Source organism: Sciurus carolinensis, chromosome 12, assembly GCF_902686445.1.
Source record: "Sciurus carolinensis chromosome 12, mSciCar1.2, whole genome shotgun sequence".
In the NCBI taxonomy this organism is placed as follows: Eukaryota; Metazoa; Chordata; class Mammalia; order Rodentia; family Sciuridae; genus Sciurus; species Sciurus carolinensis.
Window position 1 is genome coordinate 58705491 of NC_062224.1, and position 21579 is coordinate 58727069.

Below are 21579 nucleotides of genomic sequence, written 5' to 3' on the forward strand. Positions count from 1 at the left end.
AACTTAATGTGGTTCAGAAAGCTAAATACTCTCTCTCTCTTTTTTTTTTTTTTTTTTTTTTCTTGTTACAAAGGTGTTATCAGTACAGGGGAAAACATCTGTAGGGGCTAGAGGAGGAATTGATGCAGAAAAGCAGAAAGTAGGCAGGTCAAGATGTCAGCCATATAACCCAAATGTCCAGGGACTGATGATCATGAAATGAGGAGTGGGGATTTGAAATGCTGACAGGATCCTCATTTCTGTTTCCCACTGTACCAACCATCTGGTGGTCATAGCATGGGTTACCATGAAATGGGTAATATAACCACAATGAGGAACTGCTGGCACAGAGGCAGCCACCAGTTATCACCAGCACCACATTCAATCACATCATGTGCATAGGACTTTGCATTTGCTCTACAGAAAGACAGAGTCGTGTCTACCACATTCATGATTTTTTTTTTTTTTTTTTTTTTTTTTTTGTGGTGCTGGGGATTGAACCCAGGGCCTTGTGCTTGCAAGGCAAACACTCTGCCAACTGAGCTACATCCCCAGCCCCACATTCATGATTTTTAATAACCTGTATGGATTGTGTTCCTTAGATATGAGAACATGGGTATTGTGCTTATTCAACTTCGACCTAGTGGATTTGCAAGAATATGCCCCACAGCCCAAAAGGTAAGGTTCAACAAGGGTTGAAGATCAAAAATATTACTTCAAAAATGTAGGTAGTAAGCTAAGTAATACATATTACCTCCATAATGATACCACTACCCTCCACTTGGCAACATTTTGCAATGTTTCTCTATAAAGATAGCATTATTTTATTTTGAAATAAAAGATACAATTTCACCTCCAAGAGTTTATCATCTAATGTGGGATGTATAAACATATACAAAAGTACAGAATTACTAGTTTTTGAAGTTTTGTAGATAAACTGTGTAAAGGAAAACTAAAATCAATGAGAATAATGAGAATAAGAAAAGTTGGGTATGGTTTGTCAAAGTCTGCCAGTCACGTCCATATTTAACAAAATTCAATTATTTCTTCATTCAAAAAATCTATTATATATCTATATTCTGAGTTTCACTCTGTGTGCTAGGTAGTAAGAGTTACAAAGATGAAAATAGAGAGTGCATTCCCTAGAAGTAGAGAATATTGTGTACATGGTTATCAAATAGCCCAGAGGAAAGGGAACAATTTTGATTGGGCAGGGGAAGGTCAAAATAAAGCAATACATAAAATGACTGTTGAGAGGGACTGGGGATGTAACTCAGTGGTGGAGCACTTGCCTAGCACATGTGAGCTATGGGGTTTGAGCCTCAGCACCACGTACATATAAGTGAATAAAATAAAGGCACTGTGTCCATCTACAACTAAAAATATTTTTTAAAAAAATGACCATTGAGAATAAGTAGAAATAGTAGGCAGATGCAAAGGAATAGAACTCTGCATTTAAAAGTTTATAGCAGATTGAGCATCCCAAACTCAAAATCTTAAACTCTGAAATGCTCCAAAATCCAAAACTTTTTTAATGCTAACATGACAACTACAAAAAGAAAAATCCACACCAGACTTCACATGATGGGTCCAAAATGCAGGCACAATAAGAGCATTTTATAAAATTACCTTCACGTTGTATGTATATGGTATATGAAATGTAAATCATTTCATGGTTAGACTTGGGTCCCATCCCTAAGATATTTCATGTTCATGCAACTATTCCAAAATTCATAAAGTCAGAAATCCAAAGCACTTACAGTACCATGTATTCCAGATAAGGGATACTCAACCTGTATTCCAAATCTAAAACATAATTGCTTTTAGTTGTGGTGATATCTCAGATCATGTAAATCAGAACAACTGAACTCACTACCTAAATTACTTCATTTTTAGGTGTTCCAAATAGCTGTTGGCTGCAATAATAATAAATTCATTGCAGTAAAAGGGCAAGTATATTTCTATTTGACCTGTCTTACTCTTTTAAGTTTTAAAACAAATGGTGTACTGAATTGATAATTACTAGTGATAATATTAGCCTAATGACTAACATGTCCATAACGAAATCCAAAGTAACTGATATTGGTCTCCAGTTTCAATGGGTTTGAACTTATTTTCAAGTCAAATATTACATTTGAATCATACTCAAAAGGAAAAGAATTAATCTCTATTACCAGCATTTCTTTATTCTCCACCTTTCCTTTTAATAAGCCTGTTTCTATCTTTTGCCACTACCTCTCTTGGCTCTTCAGTCCACAGCACATTTCCAGAGAAATGAAAGTAAGAAACCTTTACCTGTTTTCCAACCTGCTCAAACCAGTTGTTACCTCATTTTTTAGGGATTTGCTTACATCCATATCAGAGAAGCTTCGGCTTCCCACACCATTTCTATAGGAAATTTTTTAGAGCCAACCAAACAGAACTACCAGTCTTATTCCTTCAAGAATCCCAAAAGATGAATTTTATTGACCTGACTATGGTTCACAATGAGACACACTGTGTTTTGTGTCTTCCATTGCCATAGCTCTTTCTTTCACATGGGGGAGAATTAAAGTCAGTACACCCAAAACTGACTGAGGTCAAACGAATCGTGGAGGCAGCAATTTGTAGCGATTTCTCTCCTTTGGTTAGGCATGGGGGACCATTGACTCTTACCTGAGTATTTATGAAATGACTTCCTCTCATCCAAAATGAATGTCTACTCCTCTACCATTCTAATAATCACTTGTTTTTATTGAATTGTAATAATCACTTGCTGGATTGATAATTAAAAATTCCCATCTCATTCAGCATTTCCTAAATCTGCATGTCTTAATACCTTTGCACCCATAATTTCTTTCCCAGGAAACATAAAAAGGCTAATTGATTTATACAGTCTATACCCGCCTCAGTTCTAGGGTGGTTTGTATCTTTGATCCTCATAATATGGTGCATCACCTGGGTATTATTTAGAAATGCAGTAGTTCAGGCTTTATTCAGGCTGTGAATTATTACCTGTATTTTAGCAAAACTTCCAGAAAAATAGTAGGAGCATTATAGTTAACTACTATAAACAATGTATTACCAAAATCAATTTCTAGTACCATCATGTGCAGAATTCCCTGTCAGACCCCTGATTTCCTTCTTCAGTGAAATGTAAGCATCTTGAACCAGTCTATATCTGGAAGGGTCCAGATAGTAATTGTCAACCTTGACTGTTCATCAGAATCACCAGAGAGTGGTTTTCCACCCACTGCCAGCACTGGTTTTATTTCATGGAGACTCTGGTGCCCATTCAGGGCCAGCCTCTGCTGTGCACATGGCAGCATACATGCTGCTCCCAAGACTTACATACTTTCATTCCTGTAAGTAGCTTTGGCAGAACTCAGAAGTATTCACAGGGTAGAAGCTTTTTTCTTTCAAAAAACAGATGTCAAACTTGGCAAGAGAGTGGGTCAGAGGAACCCACAATATTGTAGCAGAACCCCCAAGATTGAATTAAAACTGCAGTTCTGCAGCAGCAAAGTGAAGTAGAAGGCTGTAGGAAAACACTGTTAGGCAACCCAAAATGCTAGGCAAAAAGCAAAGAAATTGGTTTCCAGAGCAGAACAAGAACTAATAAAAGCAACTCGGTGGCAGCATCCAGTGAGCAGAGGTGCAGTGGGGGAGGGGAAGCTCCCCTTCCAAAAGATGAAAGAAATTCTCTCACCAAGTTTAACAAAAACAGACACCACAACCGTCCAGCACATTCTCAGTCTGTGCAGAAAATAAGCTCAGAAATGGTGAACTGAACAGGCACTGGGGAAAACCCCAGCACTCCCCAGCAGAGATGGTTGCAGCACAAGTAGCAACAGCTTAAAAAGACTCTTTTTTGGACTTCCCAAGCAGCAGATTAGGAATCCCTGATGTCTACCTTTGCTTTTCATGTTTCACTCTCTTATTTTTTTTTCTTTCTCTTTTTTTACTTGTTCATGGTACACTTGCTTTTTGAATATCCAATTATACAGTCGTTTAGACTCCATTGTTCATAGTGAGTACCCAAACCATGAGTCAGTCTGGGAATAGGAGTGAGTCTGCAACACAGACGAGAGAAACTCAGGACAGTCACAGCAGCTGCTAGTTTTTGGTCTGCAGAGTGGAGAAGAGCAAAGGACATTTGCTCTTGAAAATAATAGTCTGAGCTCTGGAATAAGGAGCATGGCTGAACTGAGAAAGATCAGAGTCAGATGGAAAGCAGTGACCCCCCACACCACCTCCCCCAAGCCCAGATGGGGCTGGAGGATAAGCTGACACACCCCACACACCTGCTCCCAGCACTTGGACTGAAGTACTCAGAATGAGGGGCATGACACAACCCAGACTGGTTTACAGGTGGAGCAGGAGAGAGGGCTGGCTTATCTCCCTGACAGATTTTCATTCACGCCACCAGACACAATAACACAGCCATTCTGAGGGGGGAATCTGCTTTAAAGTAGATAACATTCCACCACCTTAATTGACCAGCAATAAGAAGGTGGAATTCACCATACAGATTCTCCTAATAAGTTTGGCTAGTTTAGGTCAGAGACAGAAGAAACAAACAGTATGATATCTGTGTCTTACAAAATTCCTCATAGTTGGGAGATTCTAAGATCAAAACTACAACTTGTTCTCTTAAGGCTGGTCTCCTAATCAGAATATACCAGAATGCTGGGACCAAAGTCCTTTTTATCTAAAACTTCAACAAGAAGAAAACTGATCTGTGTATGACACAGATTGCATTAACTGCTTGACAGTAACTGATACCCAGTGATTCCCACCTTATGTCTTGTCAGAGTTCTAATTTTATGCATTTTTGTGAATTAATTGGATTCCCTCTCATTCCCCTTTTTTTCTCTTTTCCTTTTTCTTCTTTTTTCTTTATTCTTTATACCTTCTTTCAATTCAGTTTTGTATATTATCATTAATGCTTAATCCTCTCAGTCTCTTCTAAATTATTTCTCTCCCACTTTCTTTTTGGTCAACAGAGTTGTAGAAATCATTGTAATAATTTTTATGGTATAAGTTGATATATGATTTACTCTTAAATTACAAAGTGGAACTGGTGGTTGAAAATAACACTTTATGTTGATTGGATGTGTTGAAGTTAAAATATACACTAAGCCTGTGACTTATTATAATCAGGTAACTGTTAATTAAGGGACCCCCCTCACAAAAGAAAGGAACACATCTCAACAGATGTGCAAATATAGAACCTCAGAAAAGATGAGGAAACAGGCCAACAAGATGCCTCCAAAAATTTATAACCCTCCCCCAATAACTGAGTGCATAGGTATTGATGTGGATAAAAATCCCAATAATTCAAAAAGTTGATGGTTAAAATTATCAATGACTGAAAGATCTAAGGAATAAACTAAAAAAGAAAATACAGAAAATGGAAGAGCAATTCAATAAAAAGAAATTCTGAAAAAGAACCAAACAGAAATCCTAGAAATGAAAGACTCAATATATCAAAAATTTAATTCAAAATCTCACGTTAGATTAGATTATATAGAAGACAGAATTTCAGGTGTTAAAGACAAGGTATATGAACTTCAACATTCAATCAGCAACAAATAAAATAATAAACTATTATTAGAATATATAAGAACACTGAGACAACATTAAGAGATCAAATTAAGAACCATTGGAATCAAAGAGGGACCTGAGATACAGGCTTAGGGCCTAGATACTTGTTCAGGGAAATAATAATAACAGAAAAATGTCCAAACTTTGAGAATTGGGTAAGCATGCAGACACAGGAGACATTCAGAACCTCAAGTAGACAAGACCAAAAAAGAATCTCTCTAGGACACATTATGAGTATAATACCTAACATACAGAGCAAGGATCGAATTTTAAGCTCATCAAGAGAAATACATCAAGTCACATTTAGAGGCGACCAAATCAGAAGCTGATTTCTCAACACAAACTCTAAAAATCCAAAGCCTGAAAGAAAATAACTACCAACCAAGATTGCTGTATACAGTAAAGCTGTCCTTCAAAATTGAAATAAAAATTAAAACCTTCCAGGATAAGCATAAACTAAAAGAATTCATGACTACTGTTATGGTTTAGATGTGGTGTCCTGCAAAATTTCACCTGTAAGACAATGCAAGAAGGTTTGGAGGAGAAATGATTGGGTTATAGCATTAACTTAATCAGTGAATTAGTCCCTAATGGGATATCTGAGTGGGAACTGGAGGCAGATAGAGTGTGGCTGGAGGAAGTAGTTCATTGCAGGTGGGACTATAGGGTATTTATTTTGTATCTGGAGAGTGGAATCTCTCTCTGCTTCTTGTGAGCTGCCTCCCTCTGCCACATTCTTCCACCATGATGTTCTGCCTCACCTTGAGCCCCAAGGAATGGAGCCAACCTTTTATGGACTAAGACCTCTGAAACTGTGAGCCCTCAGATAAACTTTTCCTCCTCTACAATTGTTCTGAATGGATCTTTAAGTCAAAGTAGCAAAAAAAAGGTGACTGATAAACTACTAAGCAGGCACTTCAAACAAACAAACAAAAAAACAATTTAAAAATATTACACAGAGAAGAAATTAAAAACAAACTCCAGAGATTTCAAATGGACAAGTCTCACAAGATTAGCTAAGCAAATGAGAAACAGGACTGAATTAAACATTAGAAATAAATCAAAATGTCAGAAATTAATAAACATCTCTCAAGAACACTGAATATAAATGATCTTAACTCTCCAATTAAGACATAGAATGACAGAGTGGATTAAGAAAATAAGACCCCACTACATATTGTTTGCAAGAGATTCATCTTACTAGCAAAGACAGTCACAGACTGAAAGTGAAAGAATGGAAAATGATATTCATTTAAAATAAAGCCCAAAAGCAAGCAGGAGTAAATAGCAACTCTAATATCCAACAAAGCCAACTTGAAGTTAAAATTAATCAGAAGAGATAAAGAAGGTCACTTCATGCTGGTAGAAGGAACTATCCAACAAGAAGACATAACAATGGTAAATATTTATGGTCCTAATGTTAGTGCACCTCATTACATAAAACAAACATTACTCAACATAAAGACTTAGACCTCAAAACAAAAATACTGAATGATTTCAACACATCTCTCTCATCAATCGATAAATCATCCAGACATGAAATCGGTATACTCTACCAATTTTATGTAGACCAATGGAATAGAAGACCTAGAGACAAACCCACATAGATTGAGTCATCTAATCTTTGACAAAATTACCAACAAATGTATACACTGGAGAAAAGATAGACTTTTTAAACAATGGTTCTGGGGAAATTGGATATCCATATATAGAAGAATGAAACTAGATCTCTATCTCTCACCCTGCACAAAAGTCAATTCAAAGTGAATCAAAACCTAGGAATAAGACCAGAATCTGCAACTGCTAGAAGACAGCATAGGGTCAACATTCCAACATACAGGCACAGGCAACACCTTCCTTAGTAAAACTCCTAAAACTCAGGAAATAAAACCAAGAATTAATAAGTGGGATGGTATCAATTTTAAAAAGCTTCTGCTCAACAAAGGAAATGAGAGTCGAAGAGAGATTCTACCAAGTGGGAAAAATAATCTTTACCAAGTATTCTGCTGACAGAGAATGTATAAATAACTCAAAAAACTTAACAACTAAAACCAAAATAAACCAATTAACTAATGGACAAATGAACTAAACTGACAATTTCCCCAAAAAAAAAAAAAAAAAGACAAATGAACAACAAATATATGAAAACATGTTCAACATCTTTATCAGTTAGGGAAACGGAAATCAAAACTACACTGAGATTTCATCTCACTCCAGCAGAATGGTCATTATCAAGAACACAAATACTAAACATTGGCAAGGAAGTGAGAAAAAGGGAACACTTATATCAAAAGGTGGGACTGTAAATTAGTATGACCACTGTGGAATCAGAATGAAGTTTTCTCAAAACATGAGGACCATTCCATGTGACCCAGCTATCCCACTCTTTGGTATTTATTCAAAAGAATTTAAGTCAGCATACTATAGCAATACATGTATACCCATATTCATCACAATTACTGATGGCCAAATCATAGATACAACCCAGGTGTCTGTCAACAGATGAATGGATTTTAAAAACGTGATGATAACAGAGAGAGAGAGAGAGAGAGAGAGAGAGAGAGAGAGAGATCAATAAAGAACAAAATTATGTCATTTGCAGGAAAATGAATGGAACTAGAGAATACCATCTTAAGTAAAATAAACCAGATTCAGAAAGTCAAGAGTCATGTGTTTTTTCTCATACATGGAAGCTAGAGGGAAAAAGGGAGAGAAAGACATCTTGTGAAAACAGAATGGAGAGCAGTAGAGGAGAGGATGGGGTTTCAAGGAAAGGAGGAGGAAAGGGACAGAAGAGACATGGGGGAATGGATTAGACCAAATTTTGCTATGTGCAGGTACAAATATATCACAATGAAGTCTGCTATTAGATATAATTCTTCAATAAAATATTTTTAACAAAACAGGTGTTGATAACAAAGAAGACTAGAGAAGACAGCAAAAAGGGCAGGGGGGAGGAAGAAGTCACCTGGATTTCAGGACCTCACTCAGGATCAGTGATCCACTGCTCTGGAACCTAAAAACAACTCTAGTATCTTAGGTTATAGATGGCCTAAGGCTTCATAGTTACCAAGGGACATTCTGGGATCCAGTCTACCTCAGGAGATCTGTCAATGAAGGAAAATATCTCCTTGGGTCCAATTTGGGTTCAGAGTGAGTAGTGGTCAAGATCTTCAGTGTCTCTCTAAAAATGGTGGTGACTTGGGTTCCTTCCAAGTTACATTGGAAGCAGCCAGTTAAAGTGATCAGATGAATAATCATTATAGCCCTCTGTCCACATGAACCCTAAACAGAAATTTTGAGAATCCTTGAAATAAGTTCTAACATGCAAAATGGGATCTCTGGTAGCAGCTAGAAATCTGTGTTTAAAAGAAAAAATTTTATGTGAAATAAAACAGTCCAAAGAATTTATCATTTTGATAGATTTTCCATGAATTTATTTTTATTGTTCTGTGTGTTTTAACATACTAACTTATGAAGTGATAAAATTCACACAGCATGTGATATTGATATTTTAACCATTTTCAATATGTATAACTCAGTTGGATTAAGTATCTTCATGATGTTGTATGGTTAACACCACAATAGTTCCAAAATATTTTCTTCACTCCAAAAGGAAACTCAGTACCCAGTGAACAGTGACTCCTATTCTCCTCCCCCAGCCCCTAGTGATCAGCAACCTGTATGGATTTGCCTAATCTGTATGTTTCATATAAATGCAATATATTATATGTTATATTACATATATGACCTTTTTGTGCCTGCCTTCTGTTACTTAGCATATTTTTTGAGGTTCAATTACTTTCATGGTTGACTAACATTCCATTGTATGGGTATACCATATTTGGTTTTTTCATTCATCAGTTAATAGATATTCAGATATTCAAGAGAGCTATTTAATAGTTTATTATATTCTTGAAAAATGCTACCTTTTGACTTTTATAAGGAACTGCTATTAATATCTGTGAACAAGTTTTTGTTTGAACATCTGTCTTCAATTAGATTGGGTATGTACCTAGAAGTGGAACTGTTGGGTGGTATGATAACTCTGTTTAGCTTATTGAGGAACCACCAAACTCTTTTTACAATGACTACACCTTTTAACATTGTTGCCCACAATGTATGAGGGTTGCATTTTTCCACATCCTCTAAGACTTGTTGCTTTCTGTTTGGATTTTTTTTTTCTCATTTTTAAATAGATAAAATTGCATATATTTCCTGTGTGCAACACGATGTTTTGAAGTACATTTGTGGAATGACTAAATTTAATTAATATAGGCATTATCTTCAAATAGTTATTTTATGGTGAAAGCACTTGACATCACTCTCTTAGCATTTTTTAAGAATGTAATAAATTATTAAATAAACCCACCATGTTGTATGATAGCTGTCTTGAATTTATTCCTCCTAACTAGAAGTTTCTATCCTTTAATCAAGCTTTCTCCAACACTCCCCCATTGTATATGAATTTTTAATAAACATGTACCAAATATAAACAGTAAGTCAGTAGATTTCACATTTTATTGTCTTCAGAAACAATGTGAAACTTGCTGTTTGTTTTTTAATAGAAATGCTAGGGCCACACACTAACCCCAGAGATTCTAATTCAGTAAATGATGATTCTGTGACACTCTTCAGTTTTAGAATCACTGAGTTAAAGATTAAATGCTTGTATAAATATATAAGAAATTATAGTACAACTTTGCTGTTTTTCTTCTTTTTTTTGTAGATTTCTGAAAAAAGAATGTATTCACCATGATTTTACTTATGTGATTGACAAGTAAGAAATACTTTTTAACATAAGTACTGAGTTTTTTTTTAATTAATGTTGTAATAGTAATTTACAATCAGTTAGTACTTATTCATTGAATTCCTGTTAGTATCCATGTGTTTGGCTTGATATTTTATAGTCAGTTTTAGTGATAAGCCAAACGTGTAGACAATATAACTAACCTCTGAAATATATAAGAGAAAGACTTAGTCATAGTCTCCTCCTTCAATTTATTTGGATAAACAAAGCAAGTCTTATGTTTAGTCTCTAATTTCAATTCATTACCTATAGTTTATGGAAGAGATAAAATAGTATTTTTTTCTGACGTTACTTTCCTCTAATTCTAGTAAAGGATTTACCAGGAAAGTCCTGACACCAAATATTCTAGTGACTGAATTTTTATACTATACTTTGTATTTAATTTTACATATTTTAATAATGTGATTTATTGAAGACATAACTAAACAAAACATTTTACCTTTGTAAAATAGAGATTGTATAAATAATCTTAAATATTTGTAGGGCTATCAAAAGTATAGAAGTCCACAGCCTCTGACATACTTATAAGAATCTTTAAAAAGTTTTGGAATTTGGAGCTGGGTATGGTGGTGCATCCTATAATCCCTGTGACTTGAGAGCCTGAAGCAGGTGATCACAAGTTCCAGGCCAGCATGGACGACTTAGTGAGAACCTGTCTCAAAATAAAAAATAAAAAGAGACCGAGGATGTGACTCCTCGATGGCAAAGTACCCCTGGGTGCAATCCCCAGTACCCAAAGAAAGCTATGAAATTTTCTAATTCTCTTTAATGAAAATAAATGCAAGATGTTTAACCACAGGACACGTGCCTGAAGTGATTTATTTAACTTCAAGGCAGGATGGAGAAGGTGGGGAGCCTACATGCTCCAGGTTGCAATGCTTGGTACAGGCAGTGGGTGAAAGAGAAGGGATGAGGAGAAAATGCTTAGTAATGGTGAGGGCACCACCTATGGTGTCTGTGTGGCAGCTGAACCTGACAAGTTAGACTATGAAATAGGTTATATCCACCCTGGCAGGAATTTCTTGAGTCTCTCTCCTGGAGCGTGGTTAAGATATGTAGAGCAAGTGAGAAATGACAGTGCTTCAAGTTAGAGACTGACAAGACAGAAAATATGTGAGGGAAGGTGGTTTTGAAGGAATAAACCCTTAAGTTCATGAAGGGGAAGGATTCCATTTATAATGAAAAATCTATATTAGTAGGTGACTGTTTAACCAGTAAACAGTGGTACTGATTCCATACCGAGAACTGCAGTGGAACAGAGCAAAGGATGTGGACTTGATAATCATGCAACTTCTTAGTAGTAAAGCAAGATAAAGTAGTAAAGTAGCCTTGAACAAGTTTTGTACAACTTCTGAGAATGGTGCCAAAAATGCAAATGGAAAATAATAATTCATACCCTATTTGTTGTAGAACAAATATATTAATAGACTTTCATGACATCTCCTTACCTAAACAAAGTCTTGGTATTACTTTTTTATGTTTCACAAAAGGAAAGAGAAATAAATAAATAATGAAGAATGTCTTTTTTTACAGGTCATATCTGAGAGATAAACCACCTGATAACTTGGTAAGAAAATTGTAATTTTGTCAGTGAGTCAAATATATACAATAACTGAAGTACTCTTCCTTTTCTAGAAAATAAACTATAACTGGTCAAAATATGGTTGCCCATTGAGAGTTGATTCCAGAGAAGAGTTTCAGCCTTCCATCCAATTGTAAGTTTATTCTCATTAAAATTTTTAACGTATTTTAAAAGGTTCAAAATAGAAGTATGAAAACAAGAATAATTACTCATACATTTAATAATGAACTTTTTTGAGTACTCAATATATGTAAGACTTGTATTATTTATACAAAGTTGGGCAAACAATCTCTGCATGTTGAGAGAGGTTATAATTTAGCCACTGTGACATAAGTGGATAAGAACTGAGCCTTCTCAGGCATACAGTCCTCGCTTTGTCCTCTTCAAATGTCTTCCCAAGCTGGAACCCCTGCCTGCTTGACAGGAAGCTGCCTTAGCGAGGTGACATGACTTCTCTTTCCATGAGCTTATGAAAATGAAAGTTTGTAAGGAAATAAATTTGATTGCTCATACTGAGGAGATCTCAAAAATATTATCCCTAACTTAATTTTTATAAATAATATTTCATAATAAAATGCTATGAGGAAGGCTTTTTCAAAGTTTTTATATTTGTTAGCTTTCCTCTGTGACTTTAATCTCTGTGTGTGTGTGTGTGTGTGTGTGTGTGTGTGTGTGTGAATTCAACTCAGGGCGTAGTATATGCTAAGCACATACTCTACCATTTATCTGTAGTGCTAGCCCCTGACTTGGTTCTTTTATTCTTGGCTTATGACTATAAAAGTTATTATAAAATTTAAAATATAGAGAACTATAAGAAATAAATGACCTATGTTTCCAAATGTTCTCTTATTATAAACAAAATTATGTTGAATATTCATTTATGTACATGAATGTTTGGACACTAGTCCAGTAATGCCAATAGGATAAGCTATAGAAATTGAAGTCCCTGTATCTAAAACACCAAAGTTTTAGTGACAGCTTTCAGATTTGGGGGACCACTTAGGCCAAAGACAATATGGATCTCTCAGGGTGGGTAGGTGTAGAAGTAATGAATCAGGTGCTCCAATTTAGTTTTGTTATCAGAGTTCTCCCCAGTTAGGTCCAGAAGGCTTCTGCTAGCATTTTGTGCCCCCTTTCATCTTCCTGCCCCCCAACTACCACCCACAGCACTTCTAAGTTTCTACCCTGTGCCCTTTCTCTTTAGATCACAGTCCTACAGTTCAGTCAACATTCTTTGTACTATCGGGCTAATTTGCCATCTTCCTTAGTTTTGATCTCTTAGACATATAATCATACCACTGCTTTTCCTGGGCACCTAAGTCACTCCTTTTCCTACTGAGGCCTGGATTTTGTTTTTGTGTTTGTTTGTTTCCTTGTTTGTTTTCCTTGCTTACATAATGCTTAATCCCGCAGGAGTAAAAATTTTTAAATATGGATATTCTCTCCCACTACAGTGCACCCTTTGATTCAGTTCATCACTATTAAACACCTTTTTTCCATCCACCAAGTACTATGCCAAGCACCCTTGAAAGGCTTACAGGATTTCTACCCTCAGAAGTTCAATTGTCTGATGGATTAGATAAACATATGAGTTGATGTGCTAAGTAGAATGATAGAAAAGAATGGCATGGGTGGTTGGTATTGAAACTCAAAAGAAGAGAATCTAACCCATCTATCAAGGGAGATGGGTTCTGGAAAATGTTCCCGAAAATTTGCATTTGAGCTGAATCACTGAGTCTTAAGCTGAGCCAAGAGAAGTAAGAAGAAAAACGGGAAGGGTACTTAGTAAATTCCACTAGGTAAGCCTTTCAAGCAAAAATGGTAGTTTGGGGAAGAAAATTTGCAGTTCAAAAAGTATGATGCTGTTGGCGCATAAAGTGAGTCATAAAGTGTCAGTAGAAGAGGCTGGTGAGCTATCTGGGTGAAGTCCAGACCAGGGAAGGCTTTCTATCCATTCTATGGTAGAGTGGCATGATCCAACTTGTTCTCTCTGGAAGAAGTGTAGAAGATGAATTTCAGGGAAAGAAGTCTAAGTAGGAAAACCAACTAGCAAAACTGTATTTGGGGGGAAAAAATGACTAAAAAAGCAATAAGAACAAAGAGCTATCTTTTATGAGATAAACTAGTAATTATAATAGGCAGGGCTTAATAATTGATAAATGGAATGGTAAGGGAAAGGGAATAAGGAAAGATGAAAGATGAAGGAGTCCAAGGGTAACATCTATGAGAAGAGATTTTCCACAAAACTTCCACCACAACATCTATCCATCTTCAAGCATCTGTACCTTTGAACTCTGCCTATCACCACAGATGAACTATCTGTGTATCTGCCTAAGGCCTATTCTTCCACTTGTGAACTAGGTTCCTAACTCCTTTACTAATTCAGAACATTGCTTCTGAAATTCTTCCCTTCTTTGTTCTGCATCATCGACTTTTCCCTTTCTAAGGGATCATCATATAAATCTGCAGTTCTTTCCCTCACCAGTAAATAAAAATTAGTTCTTTCATCTGCCAAACAATTTTGGAGACTCAAAAACATCTTGAAGGCATTATGGGTTACTAAATGGAAAACACTTGTGTACCTTAAAGACTTTATGATACCTAGTATTTCACCACCCAGATTTAACCTACATTGGACTATGCAAAGAAAAAAAAAATAAATTCACTGAGATTTTCAGGTTTGTCATGGAAAGTGCGACTGACTTATACTGTTAAGCAATGCTGTAGATGAAAGAGAAAAGAAAAAGACAGGGTCAGTAAAAAGGTATATGGTAGAAGCCAAGAACGGTCACACACACACACACACACACACACACCTATAATCCCAGCAACTCAGGAGGGTGAGGCAGGAGGATCACAAATTCCAGGCCATCCTCAGCAACCTAGCAAATCCCTCCCAACTTAGTGAGAACCTGTCTCAAAATTTTTTTAAAAAATTCTTAAAGGACTGGAGATATAGCTCAGTGGTAAAGCACCCCTGAGTCCCATCCCCAGTATTTAAAAAAAAAAAAAAGTTATGTGATAGATATACATATAAATTTTAAATCACCTATTCTTTTGTTAAAAAATAGTAATTCTGGGCTGGGGAGATAACTCAGCTGGTAGAGTGCTTGCCTCACAGGCACAAGGCCCTGAGTTCGATCCCCAGTACCACAAAAAAAAAAAAAAAAAAAAAAAAAAAAAAGTAATTCTAAGATTGCATTTTTCATGAAATTCAGGGCGTATATATGTAGCTTACGAGAAGAGTATTTAGCAAGTTTTTCTGAATTCAAGATGAATATGCAATAAATCAATCAAAAATGTTTCTATATATAAACAAATGCTAATTAAAATACATAAAAAAATTCATGTATAATAGCAAAAATGAATTAAAGTAACAAACTATAATTTTTTAAATATGTGTAATACCTTTGTGAAGAAAATTTTTAAACAGTATTAAAGATTTTTAAAAGAACTGCACTAACTTAAGAACTATATCTTAATAATTTGAGAGAGAAACTCAATATTATGTAGATAACATTTCCCCTCTAACTTATCTATAAATTCAATGTAATGCCAATAAATTTCTATCAGTATTTTTTACAGAATTTCATAATCAGATCCTAAATTTTTTATGGAAAATCAAAGGGCCTAAAATAGTCACTATATCTCAGAATTCAAGTTCTGGAAGCAGCAGAGTGATTTTATTTGATATAATCTCTGTCCAGTGATAATTACATGCTGTGGACAAAATGTAATGAGTAATTATTTAAAGTAATGGAGAGCAAAAGCTGGTAGAGACATTATCCTTGAAAGAAGAGACGATTTCTAAGTAAGATTTTCCTGAGGTTAATTCCCACTTTTTGGCAGGATTGAGAGAATATGACTTTAACAGAAAGTGATAGTCCTATGGACTCAAGAGATAGATACTGAAGTTTGGGACTGCCAAAGCAGCTATAAATCTAGATGAAAAATCCTAGAAAGGAAAGTCATTTCAAGGGGAAAAACAAGACCGTAGAAAATTTTTTCTTCAAATTCCTAGCTAACTTTTGAACTGTGCATGAACAGGGATTGGCTCCTAGGGACCAAGCACAAAATAACTGTTAGGAGGTAGCGAACATAACAACTGCCTGATGCTGGGAGACAATATTTGAAGTTTCAAGTCCTGACAACAAGGAGTTGGAAACACCTTGGGCTTTCCATTAACACCAGAAGAGTCACCTCTAATAATTATGCCAAGGACAAAATGCTATGTTCTTGGATTAAGAATAAAACTTAAAAAAAAAAAAAATTAAAGTCCTAGCAAGCCAAAAAGTAACTTTCATTAGAATCAAAGAAATCACCAATTAGTTTATCTTGCTCCCAAAACAGAAAATATAACTCTTTAAAGAGAAATAATATAACTCATAATCTCAATGAATAATTTGTTTTTTCAGTGCTGGGGATTAAACCCAGGACCTTGTGTTAGGTAGGCAAGCACTCGAAGCACTACCAACTGAGCTATATCCCCAGCCCTCAATGAATAATTTTTAACATTCCATACAAAATAAAAAATGACCAGTCATCCAAAGAGGCAGAAAAATGACCCATAATCAATAGAAAAGGAAGTCAATAGTAGCAGACCATAGATGATCCAGATACTGACTGACATTTAGAATAGGACTTCAAAACAACAATTATAAATATGTTAAAGAATTTATAGGAATAGTGTAGAGTATGGCTGAACCAATGGGGAATCTCAGCAAAGTATTACTAACTACAAAAAGAAAGAAAAAAATAGATAAACAGATAAATAAGTAAATAAATAAATAAATTAGAATGACAGAATTTTAAAATACAGATTTGAAATTTAAAAATAAAAGCTTTATAGAAAATTGAGCAAAGCAGATAAAAATATTGATGAAACTAAAGGTAGCTCAATGGAAATTATTCAAACTGAACCACAGGAAAAATAGTTTAAGTGCCTCCATGGACTAAAGACAATATCAAACAGTTTAACTTAAATATATTTAGAGGGAGGAAAATAAGACAGAATAAATTTTTAAGAAATATTGGCTGAAATTTACCCAAAACTGATGGAAAATACTAGTGCACAGGTTCCAGAAACTCAATAGACCCCACACAGGATAATATGAAGGCCACACCAAGGTACATCAGATGAAATTATAAAAGATAAAGATAAATCATTAGAATCTGCTGGGAAGGAAAAAAGAAAAAAATCATTATATTTAAGACAATACTGATAAGAATGATAACCAACTTTTTTGTCTAAAACAGGTCATGTGACAGAAGTGCTATTGTTAAAAGAATTATTCAGTTACCTATCAAGTTAAATATAGAATTACCATATGCTCCAACAAGTCTACTTTGGGGTATCTAACCCAAGTAATGTAAGACAAGTTCTCAAAGAGATATTCGTACATCACGATGGCAGCATTATTCACTATAGCTAATTTTATGGAAGCAACTCCAAGTGTCCATCAAAAGATGAATGGATAAACCAAATATGATACACAGTCCCCAACCCTATGAGAATTTGACTTAAAATTTTTAACTTTATGGTGGTACAAAGTAATATGCATTTAGTAACTGTGCCTCCAAGTTTGAGTTTCAGTCTTTTCCCAGGCTAGCAATACAGTAGTCAATAAATTGCATGAGATATTCAATACTTTATTATAAAATAGGATTTATTTTGGTGATTTTGCCTAATTGTAGACTAATATAAGTGTTTAAACACATTCGAGGTAGGCTAGGTTAAGATATTATATTCAGAAGGTTAGGCATTTTACATGCATTTATATTTTCAACTTAGATTTATTGGGACATAACATCAAAAGTCAAGGAGGATCTATGTACATACAATAGGATATTATTTGGCATTAAAAAGGAAGAAAATTCTGACATATACTAAAACCAGAAAATCTTTGTCGTATATCTATTTGTATGTATATCTTCTTAGATATACATAACAGTAAAGTATATTTTGACATATTATACATACATGGAGTGCAATTTCCCATTCTTGTGTTTTTACATAACATGGAGTTATACAGGCTGTGTATTCATATATGAACATAGGAAATTATGTCCAATTCATTCTACTATCTTTCCTATTCCCATCCTCCCTTCCTTCCCTTCATTTCCCTTTGTTTAATCCAATGAACTTCTATTCTTCCCTCCCCTACCCCTTATTTTGTGTTAGCATCCACATATTAGAGACACCATTCAGTCTTTGGTTTTTAGGATTGGCTTATTTTACTTAGCATGAGAGTCTCCAATTCTATCCATTTTCCAGCAAATGCCATAATTTCATTCTCCTTTATGGCTGAATAATATTCCATTGCATATATATAGTACTTTTTCTTTATCCATTCATCTGTTGAAGGGCCCCTAAGTTGGTTCCATAGTTTAGCTATTGTGATTTGAGTTGCTGTAAACATTGATGTGGCCGCATAACAGTAGTATGCTGATTTTAAGTCCTTTGGGTAAATATCAAGGAGTGGGATAACTGTCAAACGGTGGTTCCATTCCAAGTTTTCTGAGGAATTTCCATACCACTTTCCAGAGCAGTTGCACCAATTTGCAGTCCTACCAGCAATGTATGAGTGTACTTTTTTCCCGACATCCTCACCAACGTTTTTTGTTTCTTGTATTCTTGATAATTCTCATTCTGACTGGAGTGAAATGAAATCTTAATGTAGTAAAATCAGAAAATCTTGAAGACATTATGCTAAGTGAAATGAGTCAGTCACAGAAGGACAGATACTGTATGATTCTACCCAAAGGAGGTATTTAGAGAAGTTAATTCACAGAGACAGAAAATATAATGGTGGTTTCCAGGATTGAGGGACAAGGGGAATAGGGAGTTATTTAATGGGTACAGCTTTTCCATTTTGCAAAATGAAAAGTTCTGGAGATGGATAGTGACGATAGTAACACAACAAACAAGGTGAATGTACCTAATGCCACTGCACCATACACTTTAAAATGGTTAAAATGATTACCATTTATAATTTGCCACAATGCAAAATTCATCTATAGTTAAACATACCATAAAAAAAGTAAAAAGATAAGTGGCTGAAATGTAAATAACATAATAAAACACTCAGGAACAGTGAGAACCCTCCCAAAATCCAAGTTCCTAGATGCACCCAAGAGTCAACCTTGCAAACCAGGTTTTCTAAGAATAGTATCCTCAGGCCTACAAAGTTAACTCTTTCTCAGAAGATGTTTTTAGTGATCAACAAAATGAACATACTATTTAAATAATATACTATTTCACACTCATCAAAATGAAAAAAAAAAAAACTAAAATCTTACTCTATTATGTTTTGCCAGGAATTTAGAACAATGGAAATTTCTCTATATAACAGCTACAACACTTTGTATAAGTGTATAAAACACTTACATAGCTATTACTACCACTTTGAAATGCATTTGGGCAAAAGTGAAAGTCTTTTCATATTCACTATTCATACATAGATGAAAAATTTTCATACTAGTGAAAATTTAGAAACAACCTAAAAGCCCATTAATGAAAGAGTAGATAGGTAAATTATATAATTAGTTTTTTAAAATGAACTAGGAAGCTTGTGAGAGGCAAATCAGATGAACAACCATGAGGTTCGAGTTAAAAGGTAAGGAGGGAGCTGCTGCTGAGGAAAACAGAAGATAAGAGATGAGCAGTTTCAAAGGCTGTATCCCAAAGCCTAATATTGAATAGAGAAAAGTAGACAAAAGACATAGTGTAATATCATTCATTTATATTTTCAAATCCAAAAAGTAATACTACATAGGATATATGGGTCCATTATATATAAGAAAACATGGGTGGAAATGAGATGAAATGATTTTTACATTATTTTCTGGTTTTCGGCATATTAGAAATATTTCCATAATTAAAACGTGCTATAGGAGCAAGCCCCATGAAAAAGCTGAGGAAGTAGGACCAAATGCCCAAGAAGCAAGGTTAAAAGGGGAAGAACTCATCCTCTAAGACTTGGGAAGAAAGAGCAAAAATGAGTGTAAAAAGTGACTGGTTCAGAGATAAGAATGTAGGAGTTGAGAAAGATCGAGTCTGATAGCCTCAGCTTCCACTCATGACGTAGAAAAGAGAGTCCTCTACAGAGAGAAGGGAGGCACTGAGGAGGGGCCTTGAGGAAGATGTCAAAGGTCACTAAGGAAACTAAGAGACGGGGCTGAGGAAGGACCAGTGAAAAGATTACAGGAGAACATCAAAGGCACGGTTGAGGTAAGATTGAATGGGTTCAATCCCCATGGAGGCTGACTTTCTGAAGAAGTCATACTATAACATCCAAGGTTTGGTTCAGATCTTGAGCCCTAGGGGAAGAAGAAGACATGAGTGATTCTGGGAAGCTGGTCAGAGAGGGGGTCAGATAACAACCATGAGATTCTGGCTGAGTAAGGAAGGGGTGACAAGAGTATCAGAGGGAACTGCCACTAGGGGCAGGGAGGATTGGGAAATTGGCAGTCTCCAAGGGGTCAAGGACATGAGGAAGATGGAAGCAGTTGAGGCTGAAAACAGACTATTAGAACAGCACTGTTTTGGAGTTGCAGAAGCACTTTTTTCTAAAGACAACTTACTTGTGTAGTCTTGATAGAGCCTTTTGCTTCCAATTCTCCAAGGATAATCAACCAGAGATTAGAGGCCAACTACTGTCAAATCAATAAAGGTTAGTGTTCAGATCTATTGAATTATAACAAAACATAGATGCAAACAGAGTGTTCAATCAGGTATTCATCAGACAGGTGTTAATTAATTAATCAGTGGAACTGTGACCATTGGGAAATTATTAGTCCACAAGTAAGTCCTCTGGATTATAATTAATGCCTTACCTTTTACAGGCTCAGGAACAAGGTTGGGCAGAATTTTATAGATAATGGATAATAAATTTACCATTAAATGCTAATAAGTGTGAAGCAAGTCCTGGGAGTGTGACGCTGCTGGGAACATAAGTCATCATCTGGATCATGTTCCCAGCTTGAAGGATAGAGGTGATTGGTGGTATTGGGTCTAGATTGCTTGGCTTGCATACAAAAGAGCTCCTGGAAGGTTGTTTGTTATTCCTGGGAATGGGCTAAGCCTAGGTAATCCCTGCAGTGTCAGCAGAGCCCAAGATGTTAAAGCAGCCAAATACCGAAAATAAAAGACATAGTGAATATAATGGACTATCCATAAAGTTTGTGTCTAATGAATATAAATCAACAGCAAAGTCTCTTCAATTCAAAAGAGGAACTATCGTAGCAGAAAAGTTGTCAGAAGTTAGTTGCCGACCAGTGACATTTTAATTAATTTAATTTATCCCAGGTTTAATTAGTCTTCTATTCAACACTAATGAACGTTAGTGAAAATAAACAATGCTTACATAGGCAAGCAGTTTTTTCACCTATTCTCAATGAAATAAATAAAACATCAAAGATCATTATAAACCCAGAAATTATCTCATGCAATGCATCATTATTGCCACTAGGTGACACTGTAGCTCATTGCTCTTGTGAAAGTCCGCACTTAACATGGTCCAAATCGTTTTTTTTTTTTAATTTTTAAGTTAAACATATGACTTTGAAACTAGTTCTTAATAAGTCAAGAACCTCATGACTTTCAGAAGATGTAACCAAAATC

The 21579-nt window shown here is 35.4% G+C and overlaps 1 protein-coding gene and 1 non-coding gene across 2 annotated transcripts in view; one reads left to right on the forward strand and one right to left on the reverse strand.

Moving 5' to 3' along the window:
* Catspere (catsper channel auxiliary subunit epsilon) overlaps nt 1–21579 on the forward strand; it is a 204918-nt gene that overhangs the window by 140821 nt on the left and 42518 nt on the right. Inside the window, exons 13-17 of the mRNA XM_047519946.1 lie at nt 582–657; nt 1876–1928; nt 10295–10345; nt 11909–11942; nt 12011–12090. Coding sequence (XP_047375902.1) covers nt 582–657; nt 1876–1928; nt 10295–10345; nt 11909–11942; nt 12011–12090 — 294 coding nt within the window. The remainder of the gene's footprint in view (nt 1–581; nt 658–1875; nt 1929–10294; nt 10346–11908; nt 11943–12010; nt 12091–21579) is intronic.
* Nucleotides 460–533, reverse strand: Trnaa-ugc (transfer RNA alanine (anticodon UGC)). The gene has a single exon. It is a non-coding gene; the product is annotated as a tRNA-Ala (tRNA).